Source organism: Suncus etruscus, chromosome 6 (genome assembly GCF_024139225.1).
Source record: "Suncus etruscus isolate mSunEtr1 chromosome 6, mSunEtr1.pri.cur, whole genome shotgun sequence".
In the NCBI taxonomy this organism is placed as follows: Eukaryota; Metazoa; Chordata; class Mammalia; order Eulipotyphla; family Soricidae; genus Suncus; species Suncus etruscus.
The window spans coordinates 21,954,847-21,978,483 of NC_064853.1; the positions used below are offsets into that span (position 1 = coordinate 21,954,847).

Below are 23,637 nucleotides of genomic sequence, written 5' to 3' on the forward strand. Positions count from 1 at the left end.
ATGATCTTTAAAATTCACCAAATATAAGGTATTCTTAGTAGTTTTGTAAGGTTTGGGAAAATACCAAACCAATTAGGTAGTTCATAAATAGAATGTATACTACAAAAATAGCAGCTTGACATCTAATAGGCAGATAAGAATTAAAGAATGTTTATAAAATTTAGGAAAGCTTCAACTTATGGAATAATAACTGATGGTTTGAAATAAGGGCTGGCACTAGTTTTACTTTTAAAAAAGACTGTTATAAGTTGGGGCTGAAGATATAGTGAAGGGGCTAGTGTGTATATACCTTGCATGCAGGAAGAGACCTGGATTCAATTCCCAGCACTGCGTGGTCCTCAGAGCGCCTCTGGGAGCAGTGTCTTTCCCCCAGTACTGCGCTAAGAGTAGACTCTGAGCACTGCCTGGTAAAATCCCAAAACATAGCCCCCCCCAAAAAAAAATAGTGTAAATACAATTAATGGAAGAATCACATTCTAAAGTTTCTTCAGTGTTTATCAGCACCCTTACTTAGTATTTTAAAAACCCATTTGCTAATCATAAATATTTCAGATAATTGTAACTAGTTAGCACAATCAAATGGTTCAATTCAACTAAGAAATACTCTGTTCAGACTACTTTATGTCCCTCTAAGACTTGCAAGTAGCCCATTTGCTTATTTTCATTATTCAATAACTCAAATAGTTCAGTTGCTTGGGACCGTTCTCCCTCCGAGAAAGAGGGCCTGTGAAAGAGGAGAGATTGGTGTTAAATACTTGTATGGCATTGAAGATTTATAGAGTCCTGCTTCCTCTTTTGGAAAAATTTTCATCACAAAGTTACTATACTGTATGAAATAAGTTAACATATAAGAGGAGCTGTATGCCTAGATACTATGAAAGCACATGGATTGATTGCTTCTATCACTTCAGATTAGTAATGGTTTGCTTTCTGAAAGGTGGGCATAATCTTGTGTTTGGTTTCCTGAAAGATTTCTGCCATTTGCATTGTAATTATTTTTATTCAAGTATATACCTTACCTTTGAAATGCCTCACCAAATACAAGACATTCACACTAGTATAAAAAGTGAACTCTCTATAAAAAGTGAAGTCATGAAAAAACAAAGACAGAACTTTAAAGCTCAAAGGTACATCAGGGCTCTTATGCTACCCCTTCTCACATCACAGACAACAAAAAATGAGGCCTTCCAGAGGCTGTGTCTGACCAGATGTGACCAATAGATTGCTTCATCCTTCATCCAGAATAGCAACTCTAAGAACCATTATTAAAATAAGTTGCATTGCCTACTTAAGAAGACTCAGTAACAGAATGACAAGGTAAAGGAATTCCAGGTGGAAAAGTTGAGAGTTTGTAAAAAACAAACAAAAAGAGATAAACAGTGAATTGCCTAGCTTTGCAATACTGAGGTCTCAGAATCAATAACAAATTTTAAATGATTAACCAGTGAACAAAGTGCAATAACTAGAAGGTTTTTTATATCTTATAAATGGAAGTAGCAGTGTTTTGACTTACCATACGGCACATTAATAGAGTTATAGCTAAATGTAAATAGTCAAAAACCCTGGATGAGTTGTCTATAATTCTTTTCTTCATTATATCTCATTTAATATTAAAAATCAACTTGTGAGACTGGAGAGGTAGCATGGAGGTAGGGTGTTTGCCTTGCATGCAGAAGGATGGTGGTTCAAATCCCGGCATCCCATATGGTCCCCAAAGCCTGCCAGGAGCGATTTCTGAGCATAGAGATGGAAGTAACCCCTGAGGGCTGCCGGGTGTGACCCAAAATCAATCAAACAAACAAAAAAAAATCAACTTGCATTCCCTGAGCACAAACTGACTAGGGAATGCAATAAAACAGCTCAGAATCATAGTCCTGGGACTGGAGCTGTGCATAGTGGTAGGGCATTTGCCTTGCACGCTGCTGATCTATGACAGACCGTGATTCAATCCCCCAGTGTCTCATATGGACCCCCAAGCCAGGGACAATTTCTGAGCGCATAGCCGGAGTAACCCCTGACTATCACCGAGTGTGGCCCAAAAACCAAAAAAAAAGTATCATAGTCCTGTCTTGGAAATCTACCTGAAGAGAATGAAGATGGATCTATGACCTGAAAGATATTTTCTAGATATTAGAAACACTTTTGGTTGAAGTTTCTTAGAATTAGTGATCAAAATAAAATCTCCACACTTTGCTTTCCTCTCTGCCTTTTTATCAATCTGAGATTCTACCTGCTCTTACATCCAAAGTTAAATGGACATTTGATCAAATATGGTGTCCTGCATAAAGTATTTATCAGACAGTCACCAAGTAAACATAGGTTTCTCATTATCCATTCAACACAAAAAATATATTTTTCCTCCCAAATAATACACAGCCTGATGAATAAAACCCAATGCTCTAAGAAACAATCTGCATTAAATATAAAATTCCAGTTGTACAGTACATGATCAAGATGAATATGTCTTTGCAGGTTGAAATAAAACTATTCTGATTTTTAGCTAGATCTCTCCAACAACTCATTAGTGAGAAGAAATTCATCTTCATTATATTCTCAGCTATCCTAATTATAAAAACCTAGCACAAATAACTCTCTTAAATTTTTTTCAATGAATACCATAAACATTAGCACTACTATAAAAATGACTAAACATTAAAAATTAATACACTAAAAAATTGAAATGCTTTCCAAATTTGCTTTTTCCCATATGATGGGAAATTTAGAAAGATATTAAGTTTAAATATGGGGGCCAACATAGCAACATTCATCAAAGTCTTTGATGCTCATAGATACTGTCTTCCTCCAGGAGGAGAATATGCCACATAAACCAAACCCAGTAAAATCTTTCTTTTTACAGGCTATTGCACAGGATTCAGTTTGGGAAATGCTATTCTGGAGCAATATGGCAACTTTTTCCATGACTGATATGATTTTATCTATAACCTAAAAGCAGAAGCTCTCCAAGTAGAATTTTAAATGAGAGAAGATGTTTCCCATTACAAATTTATCACCACCTCTATAGTATGCTAGTTCACAATCCTAAAAAGCAGAAATTTGAATTTGTAAATAATTATTTCCTTGGCCCTGACCATTTGCAACAAAATGCCTCCTTTAATAATGTCCTAGCCCATATTATGCTGGGCTATGCCTCCTGAAATTCTCTCCACCAAATCACTAACATCTAGATTCACAGAATAGCTGTGAATTAAAAATCTAAGTTTAATAGTACAAAAACTAAAAAGAAACAAAATAAAAAAAAATAGTACAAAAACTGTGACCCTTTGTTCTTCAAAATTCAACACCTATCAAGTTTTAGATCTTTGTATATACTGGCCAGAATAAAAAATAATTAAAAAATTAGCTTCCCCTAAACATAGGGTCAAAAATGCAATCTTGATAAATACCTAGATGTATAAAGTTAAACTGCCACTGGGTTCTGGCTTCAAAAAACATGGCTTTTGTCATTGGAGTTAAGGAATATGTTCAGTTCCCTACTTTTAAGGTCCTCCTATTTATACAGGTGAGTTGGCCCTGATCGTCCCCTCCCCAACAAAAGGTACATTTGGAGAGGCCTAAATTATGCACATTAGTTTACAGCTATATATATATATATATATATATATATATATATATATATATATATATATATATATATATTAAAAAAATAACCACAGGCTGGTGCCACTAGATGGCGATCTTTCAAAGGTTTCTACTTAAAATCACTGAAATTGCTGGACTGCAATTCCACTCTCCCAAATTGGCAGAAATTACTTTCATTTTGATATTAAGAATTTAGGTCCACAACTTTTTTAATACTATTTATAAAGTTTCTACAAAAGAATATTATGTATTATGGGACTCACTAAAACTCCTGGCTCAAAAAACTACTTAAAGAGAGACAGGCTGTGTTCCACAGCACAAGGAAAACTTAGCTTAACATTTTCATTTACTTCTTGGTAAACAACACGTTTTTTGTCAGAAAAATGTATCAAGGAAATGCACTTTTTTTGTGTGTTCAAGAGCTTAATCTTTTCTTGTAGAAGTCAGAATGATATTGTTGATTATAATATCGAGCAAATAAATACAAATTAGATAAATTAGGGTATAAAAATTAAATACTTTTACTAAAAACAAAATCAATAAGCTATTACTTACCCTGCTGCATACAGGCTTTTGTTTTTCAATTTAAAACAACCTGCACAAGGCAAACTTGTTTGATTCTCCTTTAAAAGCACTCATGTGTGAATACATATATGTACATATGTAAACAATACATATATTTATTCAAGAGATAATTTTTTTAATGTTTAAGGCTTCACTGCCCTAACAGGTTCAACAATGGAGGTCACAGCCTACCTGTTTTGAAAGTACACAAAAGCCCTTTGGGCCAGAACAATCTTTTCAAATTGGATGGATAGCAAACCAAGATAAGGAAAGAACAAAGAAAGAGAACAGGAAGAGGTTTAAAAGCTAAGTCAATCAGTCACTAAAGACCAAACAATGAACAAAGACAGGAGTGAGAGTGGATAGTTAACAAAAACAACACACACACACACACACACACACACACACACACACAGATATACACACAAACACAGGAGATCAAAGAAGATAATACTTCTCCATTACGGACTGTTGATGTTCATCTGGGTTTTCAAGCTTGATGAAGTGCAAAATATAGAGAGTCAAAAAAGTTTGAAAGGTAGATTCTAAAGGCAAGTTTTAAAATAATATAAATGCTGGGAAAGAAAAAATTTTTTGCAATTCCAGATATTCTAGTACTGAGCAGAACCACCGTGAGGGCTTGTTCAGTTAAAGAAAAAAATTATTTAGTGAAATCTTATAGATATAACCTCAAGTGGTTACAGCTTTGTTGTTGCTGTTGCTGTTGGGTTTTTTTTTTTTTTTTTTCAAGAAAACTTGAAACAAATTCTGGTTTGGAATCCCAGTCCCCAATAAGAGAACTCAGTAATAGTTGAAAACTGCTAGATGTTGGCTTTTGAAATTGGGGGGCGGGGGGGGGCATAGGCTTTGAAGATTTGATCATTATATACTACCTTACTACTTGTCTTATTTTTTTTCAATCTTGTGCAAGAGAGCTAGGCACATAAACAGAGCTTAAAGCCTACTGAAATTTGGGGAGTAAACTGAATTTACATACAATAAATACTTAAAGCAAGGAGGTTTTGCCAAAGCACCCTTCCATTGAGATGATTCACCAATGAAGGTGTATTAATCATCTATAGTGGACTCACAATTTTAAATTAACAATAATAATCATCAGTATCCACCTATTAAAAACACCGCTTATGTGAATTCATCATAGTCAAAATAGGACTACAAATTTCTACAGGTACATAAAACATCAGACTTTTGTTTGTTTGTTTTCAGTCATTTCAATGGCACTGAGTATCAGCAGAGTCTGTGATATCAAGAAGAGAGTAAGTTAAAGAATATATCTGATTTTCACAGTGTGCTAACAGAAAGACAGAAGCTAGGGAAAAAGCATTAACGGGCCAAAGTTGTGATCAAACTGGCACACATTTCAAAAAAATCCATAGTGTGACTGCCTAGGCGAGGTGGAACTGAAGAGAACGTGCTTCCGGTCAAGGAACCAGTGAGAGAGCCCGAAAGTGAATGGCCCTCAGCAGCTGCAGAATCAAAACTTGATCTTGGTCTGTGTAAGCCGGCAGTGGAACAGGAACGCTGAGGTGTTGAGGAACCAGACCTCTGCTCCATCACCTCATCTGAAATGGACCAAAGAATAGCAATTCACGTGAATACTGACCTTGCATCATGATGATATTATATTAAGCAAACACAGATAAGGAAGAGCAACTTGAAATACATTATTTCAGGTCTGGTTGCTTGCTTTTTGGTTTATGGGTCATATCTGGTGGCGTTCAGAGGTTCTTTCTGGCTCAGTGCTCAGAAATCACTCCTGGCAGGCTAGGAGGACATATGGGATGCCAAGGATGTAACCTGGGTCAGCCACGTGCAAGGCAAATGTCCTACCATTTGTGCTACCACTCTGGCCCAATATTTAGTATTTTAGAAGCAGTGATAGCAAGACTTCCTCTTTCCATAATCATAGCAGAAATTAATAATCAATCACAACACTTAAAATGTTACTTCTAAGTCTATCTCAGTACTCCTCATTAACCCTTACATTAAACTGATACCCCTAGAAACATATTCTTAAACCTTTATTTTCTTGAAGTATATTAAAAAATAAATACTAAGATAGAAATCAAAGTTACTATCACACAGTGATTCTAAATCTTTGGTACATATTAAAATAGCAGGGATGTGATGGGAAATATTATTCAAAAAGGAAAAAGAAAAACCCAAAGAGCTATGATGTTGTAAGTCTGAGATAGTTCCCAAAATTGGTGGTGCTCAGGACTTACTCCTGGCTCTTGCATGCAAGGATCACCCCTGGTGGGTTCGGACAACTACAGAGAGAGCCTAGAATAGAAACTGGGTTGGCTGCTTATAACGCAGGCACATTCCTTGACTGCTATACTATCTCTCAAGCCTCTAAAAAAATGACCACATTGGATTCATCCCGGTGTACAAGCAGTAAGCACAGCACGTATTAATAATCTAGACCTCCTACTTTCCTGATTCTTTTGATTCTTGGACAGTTAGAGGCACCTAAATTCTGGGAGAGACCTTGGATATCATTGATAAGAATAATTCATGAAGAGGAAATTCAGCGAGCATAATGCTAAAATAAATTTTAGACACTGCTTTGAGGCTCTTTATTTTGGGCTGAAGATGGGGGAGTTTTGGGGCCACTTTAGGCTGTTCAGGTCTTACTCTTGGCTTTATGATCAGGAATCAGTCCTGGTGGGGTTGGGAATCAAACGCATGTTCGGCCATGTACAAGGCAAGTGCCTTGCCACTGTACTATTCCTTTTTTCTTTTTTTTTTGGGGGGGGTCACACCCGGCAGTGCTCAGGGGTTACTCCTGGCTCTATGCTCAGAAATCATCCCTGGCAGGCACAGGGACCATATGGGATGCCGGGATTCGAACCACCGACAGTCTGCATGAAAGGCAAACTCCCAACCTCCATGCTATCTCTCCGGCCCCCCACTGTACTATTTCTCCAGCCCATCTGTGGTTCTTTACTTTTCTATTCCATAGTCAACACTTTAAACAGCATTTTTATGGCTAGGTAGCAGTTACAGACAGGTGCTAGAAAGGAGATATTTGCGTGACTTTGATCCTTTTCACTTCAATTAAATTATAGTTAAGTCTGCTTTATTTAAAAATCAGTATAGAAGGCCTACCCACCAAATCATTAAGATAATATTTAACATCTTGTCAACATCTAGTGACAAGTTTTACCTTCTCAGAGCTCATGCCTGCAAAGCATCCTTACCATCAATGCTTTTAAAGTCCAGAAGATAACTTCTATTATCAACCAAGTACAGTTGTAAGCTCATTTTCACATAATTGCCAGTCACTGGATTTTTCTTCTTACACGAAGATGGTAGGCATTCACTACCTAAAACAGGAAATCTTCTTTAAAGGAAAACACCAAACCATAAAATATTTTCTTTAATCTTGTATTCTTGCAAAGAATAAAAATAAATCAATAAAGGGTAGAGAAGGAAACCCTAATTGAATGTTTCATATTACATGCTAAATTAATTTTTATAAAATTCTCCACAAACTCTCTGTCTAGCAATTACAATTTAAATGAGGCTCATATGCAACTGACCTAAAACATTAATACTATTTGGTTAATACTATTTGAGTTTGCTCAGCTCAAATATCTTTACCAATAAGTATGAAACAACAGAAAAAGGATAACTCATATATTAATGGTCTGCATACAGCTCTATAATAAATACTCTCACAAAATTTAAGTAGCGCAATATTCAAGTGAGAAAGACATTTACCTTTTGCAGAAAACTATATAAGATAAAGAATAATATGGGTTTCAAAAAAATTTTTTTGTTGTTTTTTTTAGGCCACATCCAGTGATGCTCAGGGGTTACTCCTGGCTATGTGCTCTGAAATCGCTCCTGGCTTGGAGAACCATATGGGACACCGGGGATCGAACCAAGGTCCATTCTGAGTCAGTGTGTGCAAGGCAAATGTCCTACCACTGTGCTAATGGCTCTGGCCCTGGGTTTCAAAATATTTTTTCAAATTACTTCCAAATATTTTTTCATAATGAATTTGAAATGTATTAATAACTTTAGGTGGTGGGATGTCTTCCAAGAGGTGCTTGGGTGCAAGTGGGCTTGCAGTTAAGTGCAAGGTTGTGAAGCTGAGGTGCCATTGTGTCAGGGATTAGTGTTGGGGGGTTTCCAGAGCCACACCAGCATTAAGGGGCGGGGTGTGGGGAGGGGAAAGAGTGGCTTAAAGACTGCACCTAATGATATTCAGAGCACCATATGTTACCAGCAAAGTTTGCACCTGGGTTAGGTGCATGCCAGCATGTACTCTAACTAACCACTGTTCCAGTCCTATCTCCCAAACCCTAACCTTCCTTTAAAAATATATAAATAAAATTACTTCTTCCCTTGCTTCAGAAAACTAAATATTTCACATAGATGTAAGGGAATGACAATGGCTAATTTAGTCAAACATCAAGAGACATGTCATAGTTAAACATCTGTCTTCCTTTAAAATGTTCATTTTAAAGCCATCAGGAAATAAATAAGAGTAAAATACATATATGAAATTTAAAACTGCCTTTCCCCTCAAATATCCAAATGGAATTGAAATGAATGTGAGCACAAGTTTAAAATAGATAGACTGAAAGAGATGTAGCATATTTGAGGATTAAAAACATCAGCCAATTGAGACAGGTTTTCTCAATACAGAAAAAATACTTGTTGAGTAAATAAAAGTATAGAATGTTATAAGTAGCCTCTATTGGTATAGACAGGAGGAGGGAGGGAGTCCTTAAAACAGGAACACTATTGGAACAGCCTTGGGGGGGAAATGGAACTTATCAGTCGAGATAGTCAAGACTGTTAAATTATATCTAAATCATCTTTTACATTGATCTCAGTTGGTATTCATCTCTGCTAGGACAGTCTTACCATCTAGAACAAAATGTCCATCTACAAATAATATCATATTCTATAATAAGCCTACCTTCCATTCAAAATCCAACTGCTTCATAGCACGTGTAGAACTTCAGCCATGATGTCGTATGGGTTTACTTTGACTCCGGATTCCAAGATGCCACTTGGCTTTTTTTCAGCAGCTAAAGACTTGGGCTCGTGGTATTCAGGGCATCCGTGGACATCTTGCTTTGGGGGCCTGTCTGCTATAAGAAGGTGCATCCTTTCTGGGATGTGGTTTCAGTCCCTGGGGGATATGCCATGAACTATCATCCATAAAAGAACCTGTTGGGGGGCTAGAGGCGAGGTAGAACTCACTGGCCTGTTCATTATTCTTCGATTGTCAATGATAAGATGATAAAGCCACTGCAAGCTGGTCTTGAGGGTCACCGCTATACAAGCTGTTTCAATAACTTCTGATTCTGTGCACTCAAATTTTTTCACACACTTCTTTCACAGCTTCATCATCAATGACATTAGCATCATAGGAGGGGTCCTTCAGGAAATAAGTAACTGGGCAAATCTTCTTTAAACCATTCATGCTCTCGAGTAAAATTGTCACAATACACTCTTCTAAGAATGATGCATTAGCAAGTTCCAAATTATTTAGCTATGGATTTACAACAGAACAAAAGCATCCTAGTTTTCTAATAACTTAGTAGGTAATCTAATAATCCATATCCTATACTCAAATTATGTAAGTTAGAAACTGTGCTAGTTTTCAGAAATGAAAGTAACCTTTATCACATTAAGAAAAATGTCAGGACAGAATTTGCTGCTAATGAGAAAATATGAACTTTCTAGCAGAAGATTTAGAATTTTGTGCAATTTGGTATCTCCCCTGTGAATTTAAGTTTCCCTAACTTAAAGATTTCTTTATCTTTTTTTTGCCCTTCCACTGTGCTATTGCTCCACCCCTTAAATATGTTTCTAATAGGCAGTAATAATAACAAATATACTTTTTAAATTATATAAGAAATGTGTTGACATTTGGAAAATACAACACAATGAACCCAATCAATATTTTTCCAAATGACAGATTCAAGGTTATTACAGAATCAGAGTAGCAAGTAAGCAGACACATTTAAATTGCAAATAGATCAATGGGGTGTAATGTAATCAAGCAGTGAAAAATTCTCTGGCATTGGCAGAGAGTGGTAGTACAAAGGAGAGGGTACTTGGATTTGTATAAATGGTTGACCTGGGATTGATCTCCTATACCCCTTATGGTTCCCCAAGCATCGCCAGAGTAATTCCTAGTGGTGCAGAGCCAGGAGTGATACCTCAGCACTGCCAGGAATGGGCCCAATACTCCCCTCACTAAAAAAAAATCCCACTTCTACTAACAGGTTTTATGAAATGACATTGGCAACAACTTTATTAGATTTTTGTTTAATGACAAAGAAAATGTCGCACAACTATTCCAAAGGATTTACAAATGCCCCAGTTCTTAATCACATTCTGAGTTAGCTTTTTTTTCTCACAAATTTACAACTAACATATTTTACCAAATTAAATGAAGTAGATATGAGAACCTAGTTGGCTATCTCTAAGTCAATATTGAGGGGGAGTTTGAGAAAAATTAAAAAAGAATATCACTGATCACATACTTTTGGTTTTGGAAAATAAGGGCTATTTTAAAAAGTATACATTACATAAATTCACATGTGTTGTTTTTAGTTATTTTTAAGGTATTTAGTTTTGAATTGTTCAGTTTGAATTGTTAGCATGAAAAATACAAATTATCTATATTTAATCTTCAAACACACAACTTGGAGCTCTTAATTTTAAGAATAGCTGTATTAAAATTAAAACAAGCTGTGAATCATTCTCTTAAACCATATGTCCTCTTATTTCTAGGTTTTTACATCTAATGTAAGTAACTATTGGTACCCTAGCATAATCTACCTTTTTATGTATCTCACCAAGAAAAATGGCTAGTGCAGTTAGAAAAATAACTACACTGACGACTATCATGAAGTTAGAAGTAGAATGCCTGTCTTGAATACAGGTGTGGAAGGAGGGAGATAAAGGGCATTGGTGATCGAAATGATGCACCAGTGAAGCGGGGTGTTCTTTTTATGACTGAAACCCAACTACAATCATGTTTGTAATCATGGTGCTTAAATAAAAATATTATTTATAAAATTATTTAACTTATGCGCAGTGATAGCACAGCTGTGGGGGCTGAGTTGCCTTGCACGCTGCTGACCTAGGAAGGATCTGGGTTCCATCCCCAGCATCCCATATGATCCCCGAACTTGCCAGGAGTGATTTCTGAGTGCAGAGTCAGGAATAACCCCCGAGCATTGCTGGGTGTGACCCCTCCCAGAAAACAAAAAAATAAATTAGCTTGGCTGTAAGAAAAAAAGTAAATCGTTCTATCTGCTGTTATGTATATGAAACATAAGGCTATCATGTTCAGTGAAGTCTGTCAGAAAGAGAGGAACAGATACTGAATGATGGCTCTCATATGTGAGAGATAAATAATTTGTTTATTTATATCAAGACAACACAACAAGAACAAGAACAACAACACAAGAAGTTGTCTACAGAACTGATTTAAACAGAGCAGGAGGTAAAGGACACTGGGAGGAAGGGAGGGCAGGGGGGAGGACCCTGAGACACAATGATTAAAGGAAGGTAGATACTCCAGTGGAGTGGTGTTGTGTTGGAGATGTTGTAATATGAAGAAACCCTACCATTAGCAGTATTGTTTCAAATAAAATAAAATAAAAAGTCTTAGGGACAAAGATTGTGAGTGGAAAGTATAAGGTAAAGTTACAGTGTATAATTTCAAAATGGAAAGGTTATTAGGAAACCACAATGACTGGGCATTTAAGCAGAGATCAAAATTATTAGAAGTTAGTCAAGGAGAGGGCAATACATATTACTAGGAAAAAATGAAACGTATAAAGGCTCTGAGGATAAGAAAGAATTGCTGTAGTGTTTCAAGGATCTAAATAAACCAAGGTCACAAGATTGCAATGTAAAGAAGACAGGTTGCAAAAGAATTCAGATCTTTCTGGGCCAGCAGTGATAGCACAGCCGTAAGGACGTTTGTCCTACATATGGCCAACACAGGATGGACCTTGCTTCAAATCATGGCATCCCATATGGTCCCCAAGCCTGCCAGGAGCCACTTCTGAGTCTACTGCCAGGTATAAACCAAACCCATTCCCCCCTCAAAAAAAAAAAAAAAAAAAAAAAAAGAAATCAGATTTTCTGACAGTATAAAAATGCTTATAAAAATGATTTGGGGATTTGAATCTATGGTTATAAAATATCAATTAACTTTTTTTATAGTCCAGGAAAAATATGTTCTCATTTTCATCCTAAAATTATTTTATTCTTCTTCAATAAATAAGCTAAATAGATAAAAAAAAAAAAACAACAGTGATGGTGGTGAGTGATGATGAGATTAGCAAAAATAGTCAAAATTGAAAATGTGTCAAGCTCTGAGATATACGCAAGGATGAAGCTTGTATTGCTTCTTTAGGTCTTCCTATTAGTAACACTCAATTTTCTAACAGGTTGTTGATTTCTTTTTAATTAACAAAAATCTTAGAGATCCTTGAAGCCAGAACTATATACTTTATTAGCTAGACTTCAATATCATTAGTAAATAAATGTTCAATAAATGTAGCATAAATTAAAATGGGTATATATATAAAAATAATTCATTAATGAGTTTACTTACCAACATAATTCTAATAACGAAGTTAGTAGAAGATAACAATTAAAATTACTGTTAGGTAAAAATATTCTCAATATAGAACTGAACATCAGAAATTGTTCTATGCTAACAGTTTTTAAAATATCAATAACAGGCTGGCAGCTGGAACCACACCCACAAACCATGCAGCAGCCATGTTACAAACTAGGCCAGCTCCACACACCCACTTTGTTCTCAAAAAAGGATGTAAACCAAGTCGGTGAAAACTTATGGGTATATTGGGCATGCAGCTGAAAGCTGGTAATGCTCCGAGGAGAGGGTGAGCCAAGCCCTTGCCCTACTGCAGGCATGAGTGCCCGCTGCTTGCATCAACCTTTTTAGAATTTTTGGAAATTAACCAAAGGCTTAAAATCTAGGAATGAACGTTTGATCAAAAGAAGATGGCTGAGGGCTGGAAGATAGGCACAGCAGTAGGGTGTTTGCCTTGCATGCAACAGACCTGTGGACAGACCTGGGTTCAATTCCCAGCATCCCATATAGTCCTCAAGCCTGTCAGGAATGATTCTGAGTGCAGAGGTTCAGGTGTAACCCCTGAGGGCCACTGGATGTGACCCAAAAAACAAAATAAACAAAGCAAAAAACTCTTAAAACAAAACACAAAGAAATGCTAAATCTCAGAATTGTGAGGCTTTAAATATCTGGGGTTTTAAATTTAGTAGGGTTTTAAATTCCTACTAATTTTTAAATTATTCTACTAGTTTACTACTAGTTTTAAATATCTATCTACTCCGCAAATCCACAGTAATATTGAAAAGCAAACAGCTTCAGCAATCATGTAGAAAAAAATTAGCAGCTTAGCAGCCAGGAGTGGAGGGGAAATGGGGGAAACAGAGAAGAGGTTTAAAGTTTACCAAAAATCCAATATCCACAGAACTGGTAACTTCTATTCAAATCTTATCTTTATCTGACCTGACCCAAAGTTCCTCCACTTTGGAGTCAAACATTGAGGCAAACATTCCTCTCTCCAGGAGTATTTGCCAAAAATAATCAACAGTCGCTGTCTAACATACTAAAGCAGCAGCAAGAAATAAAAAAAGAAAGAAGCTGACAAGAAAAAAAAATTAGCTGATCTTAATTAAGTAGTTGGCCTATGACAAATAATGCAGAATTTATGAAATGGCTCAGTAAAATCACTAAAGTAAGGAGCAATAACAATAACATATTAGCAATCACAAATTCAAGGTTACATTCTAAAATAAATGAAAACATATGGTCCATACAAAAGCCTCGTACAGATGAATGTGCATATTAACATAATTCATAAGAGCTAAAAACAGAAACAATTTCAAACATCCATCACCTGTGAATGGATAAAATGTACATTCATGTACAATGAATTGCCTCTTAAGCAAAAAAATGAATGAGTTACTGATACAGAGTGCACCATGAGAGAAGCGTGAAAATGTGCAAAGTCAAAAAAGCCAGACTTAAAGGGGTATGTGCTATATACATTCATTTATATAAAATGTCAAGAGCATACAAATCCATAATAGACAGAAAAGTTTGGCCAGGGCCGGAAAGATAGCACAGCGGGTAAGGCGTTTGCCGGCATGCAGAAGGATGTGGGTTTGAATCCAGACATTCCATATGTTCCCCCGAGCCTGGCCGGGGGGCGGATTCTGAGTGTAGGGCCAGGAGTAGCCCCTGAGCACTGCCGGGTGTGACCCAAAACAAAAACAAGAAAAAAAGTTGGGGCCGGTGCAATGGTGCAAAGCGATAGGGCGTTGCCTTGCACGAGCTAACCTAGGATGGACCGGTTCGATTCCACAGCATCCCACATAGTCCTCCAAGGCTAGGTAGCGATTTCTGAGCACATAGCCAGGAGTAACCCCTCAGCGTCACCGGGTGTGACCCAAAAAGAAAAAAGTAAAGTTGACAAGGTAGATCTTGGGGAGGGGAGGGAGGGGAATAGTGAGGAACAACTACAAGTGGTGACACCAGTTCCAGTGAAGGAGTCAGCAACAACTTTAGAACAGAGACAGTGGTGAGGAAGTAACTGTTTTTGTGAATATACTTAAAACACCCTGGATTGCGCAATGTGTTATGAATAAATTTATGATATTTAAATTAGATGAATTGGTTTTAAAATAATAAAATATTTTATTTAAGTTCCAGGCAAATTAAATCTTATAATTTATAGGAAGAAAACTGCCCATTACAAAGCCATACTTCCAGTTTTTAGTTTTAGCAGCTTCTGGGAATGGAATTTTATCAAGATAAGGCAGTAACCAGAAGGGTTCACCTGAGACAAAACCAATTCATTTAATACAAGTTACATATACAGTCGCCAAAAATTAAGTCTTTCGGGGCCAGGAGAGTTAGCATGGAGGTAGAGGCGTTTGCTTTCATGCAGAAGGATCATGGTTCGAAATCCCGCATCCCATATGATCCCCCATGCCTGCCAGAGACGATTTTCTGAGCATAGAGGCCAGGGAGTAACCCCTGAGCACTGCCAGGTGTGACCTAAAACAAACCAAAAAACCAAAAAGACAATTATGTCTTTCTAATCACTACAATCTAATGTGATATTGGTTAAATTTGAGAAACTTAGTATATATCTAAACTTCTTTACGTGCAGAAATGGTTTTTAATTTTTCACTTTAAAAATCTTAACTAGCTAACATTTTCTTTTCTTTTCTTTTCTTTTTTCTTTTTTTCTTTTTTTTTTTTTTTTTTTTGGCCACACCTGCAGTGCTCTACACTCAGAAATCACTCCTGGCTGTCTCTGGGAACTATATGGGAGTGCTGGATTGAACCACCAACCCTCTGCATGCAAGGCAGAACGCCTTACCTCCATGCTATCTCTCTGGCCCTCTAGCTAACATTCACCAGAAAATATTTTGAGAACGTTAATTATATTAAGACTATATATTTCCAATATTTGATTTCAGTGATCTTTAGGCTTACTCTTTAGGCAAAGAAATAAAAATATAGTAGACGGAAAGAACATCACAGAACAAGTAAAGCAATTTGATTTAATGGAAAGTATGAATGTTTTTTTCAAATTATGAATTGAATTTTCTCTTCTGATTCTATATCATATATGGTAATTTTCAACCATCATATTTATTCAACATTTTTTAAATGGTGAGCTAGGCATTCTATATTGATATGAATCCTTGTTCCCCAATTTAAAATTGAATAGGGGCAAAAGAGATGCTAACAGATTATAAAACAACCTTTGATGTATTGTTGTTGTTCCTTTTCTGAGGCATCATCTGTGCAGTGCTCAGGATTTATTCCTGGCTCTATGATAAGTGTGTCATTCCTGCAGCTTCCAGGGGACCATCTGTGATGCCAGGGATACAATCAGAATCAACTGAATGAATGGCAAGGAAAGCACTCCTCACCCTTATACTCTGTTTGGACCCTGAGCTTACTTGTTAAACTGGAATGATAATACTTTGTTTGGGGTTTCTTTTTTCTTTGTTTATTTTGTTTCTTGGTGTATTACAGTACAGCAATTGATAGACAGGGAGCACACTTGACGAGTGCATGGGGACCATAGGCTGTGCATGGGGTCAGTCCAGGATCACTGGATGCAAGGCAAATACCTTCAGCTTCTGTACTGTCTCTCCATCCGATAAGGGATACTTTTCAATTCACCAGTAAAATGAAAATGCCTGATACAGAATAGTTATGCCATATGCTTTGCTATTAAGCTGTATCATTATATAAAGAATTTTCTTTTCTTTTTTTTTTTTTTTTTTTTGATTTTTGGGGTCACACCCGCGGTGCTCAGGGATTACTCCTGGCTGTCTGCTCAGAAGTAGCTCCTGGCAGGCACGGGGGACCATATGGGACACCAGGATTCGAACCAACCACCTTTGGTCCTGATCGGCCTGCTTGCAAGGCAAACGCCGCTGTGCTATCTCTCCAGGCCCAGAATTTTCAAACATGAATTAGGGCTGCAGGCAGAATCATTGCATATGAGAGCTCTGAATTAGATTCTGAACACCAGCAGCAGAGGCCCTGATGGGCCCTGAGCACCAAAAGAAATGACCCAGAAAGTATAAACTAAAGGGCCGGAGAGAGAAAGTGCAGTGGTTAGGAGGGCACATCTTTGCATGCAATTGATACTGTATCAAAAAGTGAAAACCATAGTGTGCAGCCTATAGTACAAAGAGAGAGGCCCAAGTAGATCCTCTGATACCACAGGGGCCTGAGTAGCACCACATTCCTAGACCCTTCACTTTGAACCATAACCAGATTAGTTAAGATTCTCCAAGTAGGCACTAAGACCTCTAAGAACTACTTGGGAAGTCATTTTCCCCAAGAAAACCTGGAATGCATGCCATTTTAACAATGACAGAATTTGGGGCTGGCGTGGTGGTGCAGAGCGGTAATGGCATCTGCCTTGCTGGCAGCTAGCCTAGGGACAGATCGTGGTTTGGATCCCCTGGTGTCCATATTGTCCCCCAAGCCAGGGAGCAATTCTGAGTGCATAGCCAGGAGTAAGCTCCTGAGCATCACGTGGGTGTGCCCCCCAAAAAAAAGGGTGGAATTCAAGTTATGACACTAATATAGAGAAGATATGCCACCTTATTTATACCCCCTATCCTTGTATAAAATGAACTTACCCTAACAAACTCTAATTTTCATTTTTCTTCTAAATCCTGCAAATATAGAAACACCTTTTCTAAAATAAACTCCATCATTTTACAATTCTAAAGTGTATTTGTGGGTACAAACCGGCACAAGTTTATATTTATATAAGAATATCTCATTTCTTTCTGAGAAACTCATTAAGTGAGCTACTCAAAAGAGCTCTGAGTACAAAAGGTTCCCCTCAAATTTATATTTATTTTTTATAACAAATTCTGGTGCTCATTTACACTGTTTTGAAGGGGTTTCTTTTTAAAATTTATTATAAATTCTTTTCAAAATTTATTATGAAGGTGGTGACACCTACACACATACAGATGAATAAAATTAAAGTCCTGAAATTCCACAGAATTGTAAATCATAATAAGCTGATTAAAAACAACAACAACAACAACATTTTTTTCTAGCCCAGATCTACAACTGATCTTGAAAAGAGCATGATGTAGCTCAATCCTTCCAGGCAGTCTGGTCCAGGGCTGAAAACTCTCAGTCCATCTTGTGGTTGTTTTTTGTTGTTGTTGTGTTGTTTTTTGTTTGTTTGTTTGTTTTTGGGCCACACCCCGGTGGTTCTCAGAGGTTACTCCTGGCTCAGCACTCGGAAATCTCTCCTGGTAGGCTCACAGGACAATATGGGATGCCAGAATTGAACCCAGCCCTTCCTGGGTTGGCCACAATGCAAGGCAAATGCCCTACTGCTGTACTTACTATCACTTCCGTCCCTTTCAGTCCATCTTGGGACAAGGACAGGCAGATTCACTTTTCTTTTTTTTCTTTTTCCTTTATGAAATCTTTATTTAAGCACCATAATTATAAGCATGATTATAGGTTGGGTTTCAGTCATAAACAGAGAACCACGCTTCACCAGTGCAACCTTCTCACCACCATGCCCACCTCCCTCCTTCCCTATCCCTGCCTGTATTCCAGATAGGGCATTCAACTTCTCTCAGTTATTAATGTTTTCATGCTAATTGTTAGTGTAGTTATTTCTCTAACAGCATTCACCACTCTTTGTGGTGAGCTTCCCTTTTCTGCCTAAAAACAGAGCAGCCTACAGCCTCTGACATAGAAATGGTCTAGCAGCTCAACAAATAAATCTTAAGTTACCAAGCCACCAAATTTTTCCAACTCCATAGTTCCTGGATGGTGCAACCACATAGATGGCCAACAAATACCTCCAAATTTCATAGAACTATCAACCCAATAAGATAACAGCAAATTTGATGGGAAAGTTTTCATAGAAGACTATCAAACTCATGAGCAAAATCAGTAATAGAGAAGACTCAAATGGGCACCAATTAGTCCAGTAATTCCTCAGACAATGACTCCAGTAACACTACTATACAGTATAATGGTTATCACAAATTGACTTTATTAATCTAAGTTTTGGTAATTCGATTTGCCTGTGTCTTGTAACAAACAATATAAATAAATTTATTTGTGCAAGTGGGCAGGCTAGGGTACAAAACTAGAGACACTGATGAGGAAATGTCTGGTGGTAGGACTGGTGTTTGAATATTTTATACCAGAAAACAACTGTATTATGAACAACTTGGTAAATAATGGTGTTATCATTAAAATAAAGGCTAAAAATCTCTTAGATATAAAAAATTACCTTAATGTACCTAGAACATCCAATATAAATTAAACATTAATCCATAATTGAAAAGGTATAAAATCCCTTAGCAAGCTAAGAATAAACAAACATTTCATTAGTAGAGGGAAAGCATTGTACCATGAGTGAATGTCATCTCAATGACAAAGGTGCTGAGAAGTTTGACTTGTGTTTTTTGTTGTTGTGTTTGTTTTGTTTGGTTGGGGGTCACACCTGGGAGTTCTCAGGGGATTACTCCCGCTCTGTGCTCAGAAATCACTCCTGGCAGGCACGAGGGACCATATTGATGCCGGGATTTGAAGCACCGTCCGTCCTGGATCAGCTGCGTGCAAGGCAAACACCCTACTGTGCTATCTCTCTGGCCCTTGACCCGTGTTTTTAAAAAGCTCTTTTAAAACTTCTTTAAAAAGTAGTTTCAGAGCCGGTAGCACAGATGTAAAGTGGTTTGCCTTGTATGCGGCTGACCCAAGACAGACGCAGGTTCAATCTCCGGCATCCCATATGGCCATCCGAGCCAGGAGCGATTTCTGAGCGTAGAGCCAAGAGTAACCCCTGAGCACCATCAGGTGTGGTTCCCCATAAAACATACCCCCCCCCAAAAAAAAGACCTTTGGGTCTTTGATCTCAGTGTCTGCATTCAACTCTGAGAAATTATCTTCTGTAATTTTTTTAATTAGTAGTTATTCATTGAATTTGCCTTTCTGTTCTTTAAGGGTTTTTAATATCAGATTCTTACATTGTTTTCTCTTGAACCCCATCCATAGTTTTCTGTTATGCTGTTCATTTCGTTTTAGACTTTTTCCCTTTTTTTTTCTGGGAAGGTTCCTGAATCTCATCTTTGAACGTCCTCAAAGATTTTTCTTGTGCTTTCCTAACTATTTGAGCATTTATTTCTTCTAACTCATGACTACATTGCTCAATATAGTGTCACTAAAATCATTCTCCATGAGTTTCCAACATTTGGGGGGTTTTGTGCTGGCAGGGCCCCTGGTTTATTATTTTCATGCATTTAGAACTTGATGGGGCGTTTTTCCCCCATAGTGTGTTTGCTATTTCCTGCTGTAAGGAGAGAGAATGTTTATAGTTAACCCTGAGAGTCTCTGAAAGATTAGGTATCACCTTTTCAAACTTCCTTGCTTCAAGTGACAGGAGGTCTAAATGTGAGCAATGTGAGGTGAATGAAGAGAGTTGCTGCAAGGCCACCATGCAGTTCAGAAAGATGTGAAGGGTAAGCCTGTGGAGATGGGGCAGAGGAAGGGCCCAGAGAGCTGCTGGGTCTCAGATAGAAGGTGGGAATCTGCTTTGTCTCCAAAAAGGCCCTGGGGGCTGCAAGCTTGGGAGGATTAGCCTCATGTGGAAGATGGCAGAGGATAGAGCAGGTTTTGAGATGTATGTGAAGGTGGGGTGTACTCTACACTTATAATTTTTAATGTATATGATCTGGAACACTGAAAAAAAATGGGAAACATAATAGCTATAAGATAACAAGAATGTAAAAAAAAAAAAAGAATACAAAATGGTGGCGGGCGCGGGAGAGATAGCATGGAAGTAAGGGGGGCATTTGCCTTGCTTTGCAGAAGGACAGGTGGTTCAAATCACAGCATCCCATATGGTCCCCCGTGCCTGACAGGAGCAATTTCTGAGTAGAGAGCCAGGAGGTAACCCCTGAGCTGCTGGGTTGTGATGACCCCCCCCCAAAAAATACAAAATTGCTTTCCTTGCTTCAAAAAAAGAGGATAAGCAGCAGTACCAAATTGAAAAAAGTACCAACCCCAAAAAACCAAACAGAAACATAACTATTATGCCATCCACTTAGTTTCAATATTAAAATAATTCTGAAACAGTAATTTCTCATTTTGAGGAGAAGAGAAAAGACTTCTAAATGACATCAAGGGACCCACATTTGTCAATAATTATCAATGAAATGTTAGATAACAAGAAAAACCTCATGACATTGTAAAAAGTAAAAGGCAAATAAAATCATTCTACTTGGGTATAAAAGGTCATCATAGTCACTGTGAACCAGCAAGTACACTTTTCAAAGTTGCTCACATAACAAGAATCTTCACAGCCAACCCACTGGAAACTATTTTGGATTCAAAAACAGAACCAAAACTTTTATGCTTTTATATCAGCTGATAATCTTAAAATTTATGAGATACACTGAAAGACAGATTAAAATTTTATCTGCAAGTTACAAAAGAAAAGAAAATAATTTTGTTTTATTTTGTTTGGGGAACACACTTAGTGCCACTCAGGGTTTACTCCTGGCTCTGGGCTGAGAAATCACTCCTGGCAGGCTCAGGAGATCATATGGGATGCCAGGGGTCGAATTCGGGTAGCCTGTGTGCAAGGCAAATGCCCTACCCACTGTGCTATTGCTCTGGCCTCAGAAAAGAATTTGTTTTGTTTTGTTTTTGTTTTCGGGGTAGGGTCATATCCAGCAACAATCAGGGGGTTACTTCTTGGCTCTGTACTCGGAAATGCTCCTGGCAGGCTTGGGGGATCATATGGGATGCTGGGAATCAAACCTGGGTTTGTCCCAGGTCGGCTGCTTGCAAGACATGCCCTACCACTGTGCTATCTCTCCGGCCCCAGAAAAGAATTATTTTAATGGAAGAAATTAACATTACCAAAAGGATATTATTAGTGATATATTTGGGTATTTGGGGGGAAGGGACATGCCCAGGAGTTACTCCTAGCTTTATTACTCAAGGATCACTCCTGGCAGAAGAGCATGGTAGGATTCTGGGTGTTGAACACAGATTAGCTAAATCCAAGGCAAGTGCCCTACCCACTTTACTAATACTTTGGCCCAGGAAATCACAAATAATTTGATAAGTGACTTGTGAGCAGAATTTTAAAAGATTAATGTGTATTAGATCAAAGAAAGGTGCATAAAAGGAGGTTGGAGAGATAATATAAAAGGATAAGGCACTTGGCCTTGCAGGTAATCAATTTGGGTTTAATCCCTGCTGCCATGTTTGGTTTCCTAATCCCCACCAGGAGTGAGTCTTGAGCACAGAGCAGAAGTAAGGCTGTGGCAAAGGCGGTTGTTGTGGTTCCCCCAAAATAAAAACAAACAAATATAAAAACATAAAAGATATCAGACGCAAAGGGAAGGAGGCATAAAACGTATGCTGTACTACAAGAGCAAAGAACAATTCAATATGGTCTGAAGCATGTAAAGTCATATGGCTGTGAGCACAGGGAAATGAGGACATTAGGACAGAGTACCATGAGGGGATTTTGTATTCTTTGTTGCCTACATTAAAAAGTTTGGAAAAAAAAAAGCATCTGGAATATTTAAAAGATGAAAAAGAATAATCTGAATTGTGAAAAATGAGAAAAAAAACTTTATAACAAAGATTACAGAACCTAGCATAAACTCAATTAGCCAAGTAGCATTTAAGTACTAAAGGATGAATTATGGCAATAATGAAAAGAAAAAAAAATCACCTTATATCTTTGATAGTTGCTCGTTTCAGGAGGATCAACCTGCAGCATATGCATCAGAAGAGTGGCAACAGAGCGATTGAGGATATTCTGGAATTTAAAAAAACACCTCCTCTGATCTTCTTAAATAGTGTAGGCACGTGTTCGTCATCAAATGGGGAGAGTGCCACAGAGGATCGCATACAATATCACACCACAGCTCCAGATGTCAACTTCAGACCTGCATAGAGTCTAAGGAAGAAGAGGACAACATAATGGAACTTTGACTGTCACTCTTTAGTACCTCTTGGCATCCTGATCCTATATATACACACAGAGGAGACTATATTACATATTTGATTTTTAAGATTGGGGGGGGGGAGAGCACAGCCGGTTGGTACTCAGGTGTTTTCCTTGCTCTATGCTCAGAAATCACTCCTGGCAGGCTCAGGGGGGACCATATGAGATGCCAGGATGGAACCCAGGTCCATCCCATGTCGGCTGCATGCAAGGCAAACGCCTACCACTGTGCTATCACGTCTGGGCCCCTTGATTTTTAAGAAATTCATGGCCATATACAACATTCAATGTTTGTTTCCCATAGAGAATAAATATCAATTCAGTTGTCAAGAAGAAAGTGGTAATTTTGTTATTTAGAATTCATTTCAACTAATTTCTAAATAATAAACTAAATTCTGTCACTATTTTATTAAAGAAATATGGTAGAAACATTATATTAGTTTCAAGTATACATCATTAAAATCAAGTTCAATTTTGCCCTTTACCATGCAATTGTGGGTTTATACATCCCTTTTCCCATTCCTTTCTGATAATTACTAATTGGTCTTGTATCTAAAAATCTGTTGGGTTTGGGCTTGATTAAGTTCATGTGTTTGCTTCCTCTACATGCCACATGTAAGTAAAATCATACAGTGTTTGTTCTTTAGCTGTCTTTTCCACTTATTAGGATACTGTTTAGGTTCATCCATGATGTTACAAATGGAAAGATTGTGATTTTTATAGCACTGACACTTATTAATGGAAACAGTAAAGTAGGGGAACCATAGAATTGGAAAGATCATAACTATAGTAGATGAGTCAAGACATTTTTACTGTTAAACAAGGAAAATGCATACATTATTGATTTTTATCCCTGACC

At 37.5% G+C, this 23,637-nt stretch overlaps 1 protein-coding gene across 1 annotated transcript in view; it reads right to left on the reverse strand.

The window, feature by feature from the left end:
* Positions 1–5,079: 5,079 nt before the first annotated feature.
* Positions 5,080–23,637, reverse strand: part of PRKAA2 (protein kinase AMP-activated catalytic subunit alpha 2) — a 65,520-nt gene continuing 46,962 nt past the window's right edge. The window contains 15 exon segments of the mRNA XM_049774603.1: positions 5,080–5,747; positions 7,389–7,484; positions 7,487–7,514; positions 9,122–9,414; positions 9,417–9,450; positions 9,452–9,496; positions 9,499–9,528; positions 9,530–9,586; positions 9,588–9,634; positions 20,707–20,708; positions 22,503–22,531; positions 22,533–22,595; positions 22,598–22,657; positions 22,659–22,717; positions 22,720–22,730. Of these exon segments, the coding sequence (XP_049630560.1) occupies positions 5,509–5,747; positions 7,389–7,484; positions 7,487–7,514; positions 9,122–9,414; positions 9,417–9,450; positions 9,452–9,496; positions 9,499–9,528; positions 9,530–9,586; positions 9,588–9,634; positions 20,707–20,708; positions 22,503–22,531; positions 22,533–22,595; positions 22,598–22,657; positions 22,659–22,717; positions 22,720–22,730 (1,093 nt within the window). The 3' untranslated portion in view covers positions 5,080–5,508.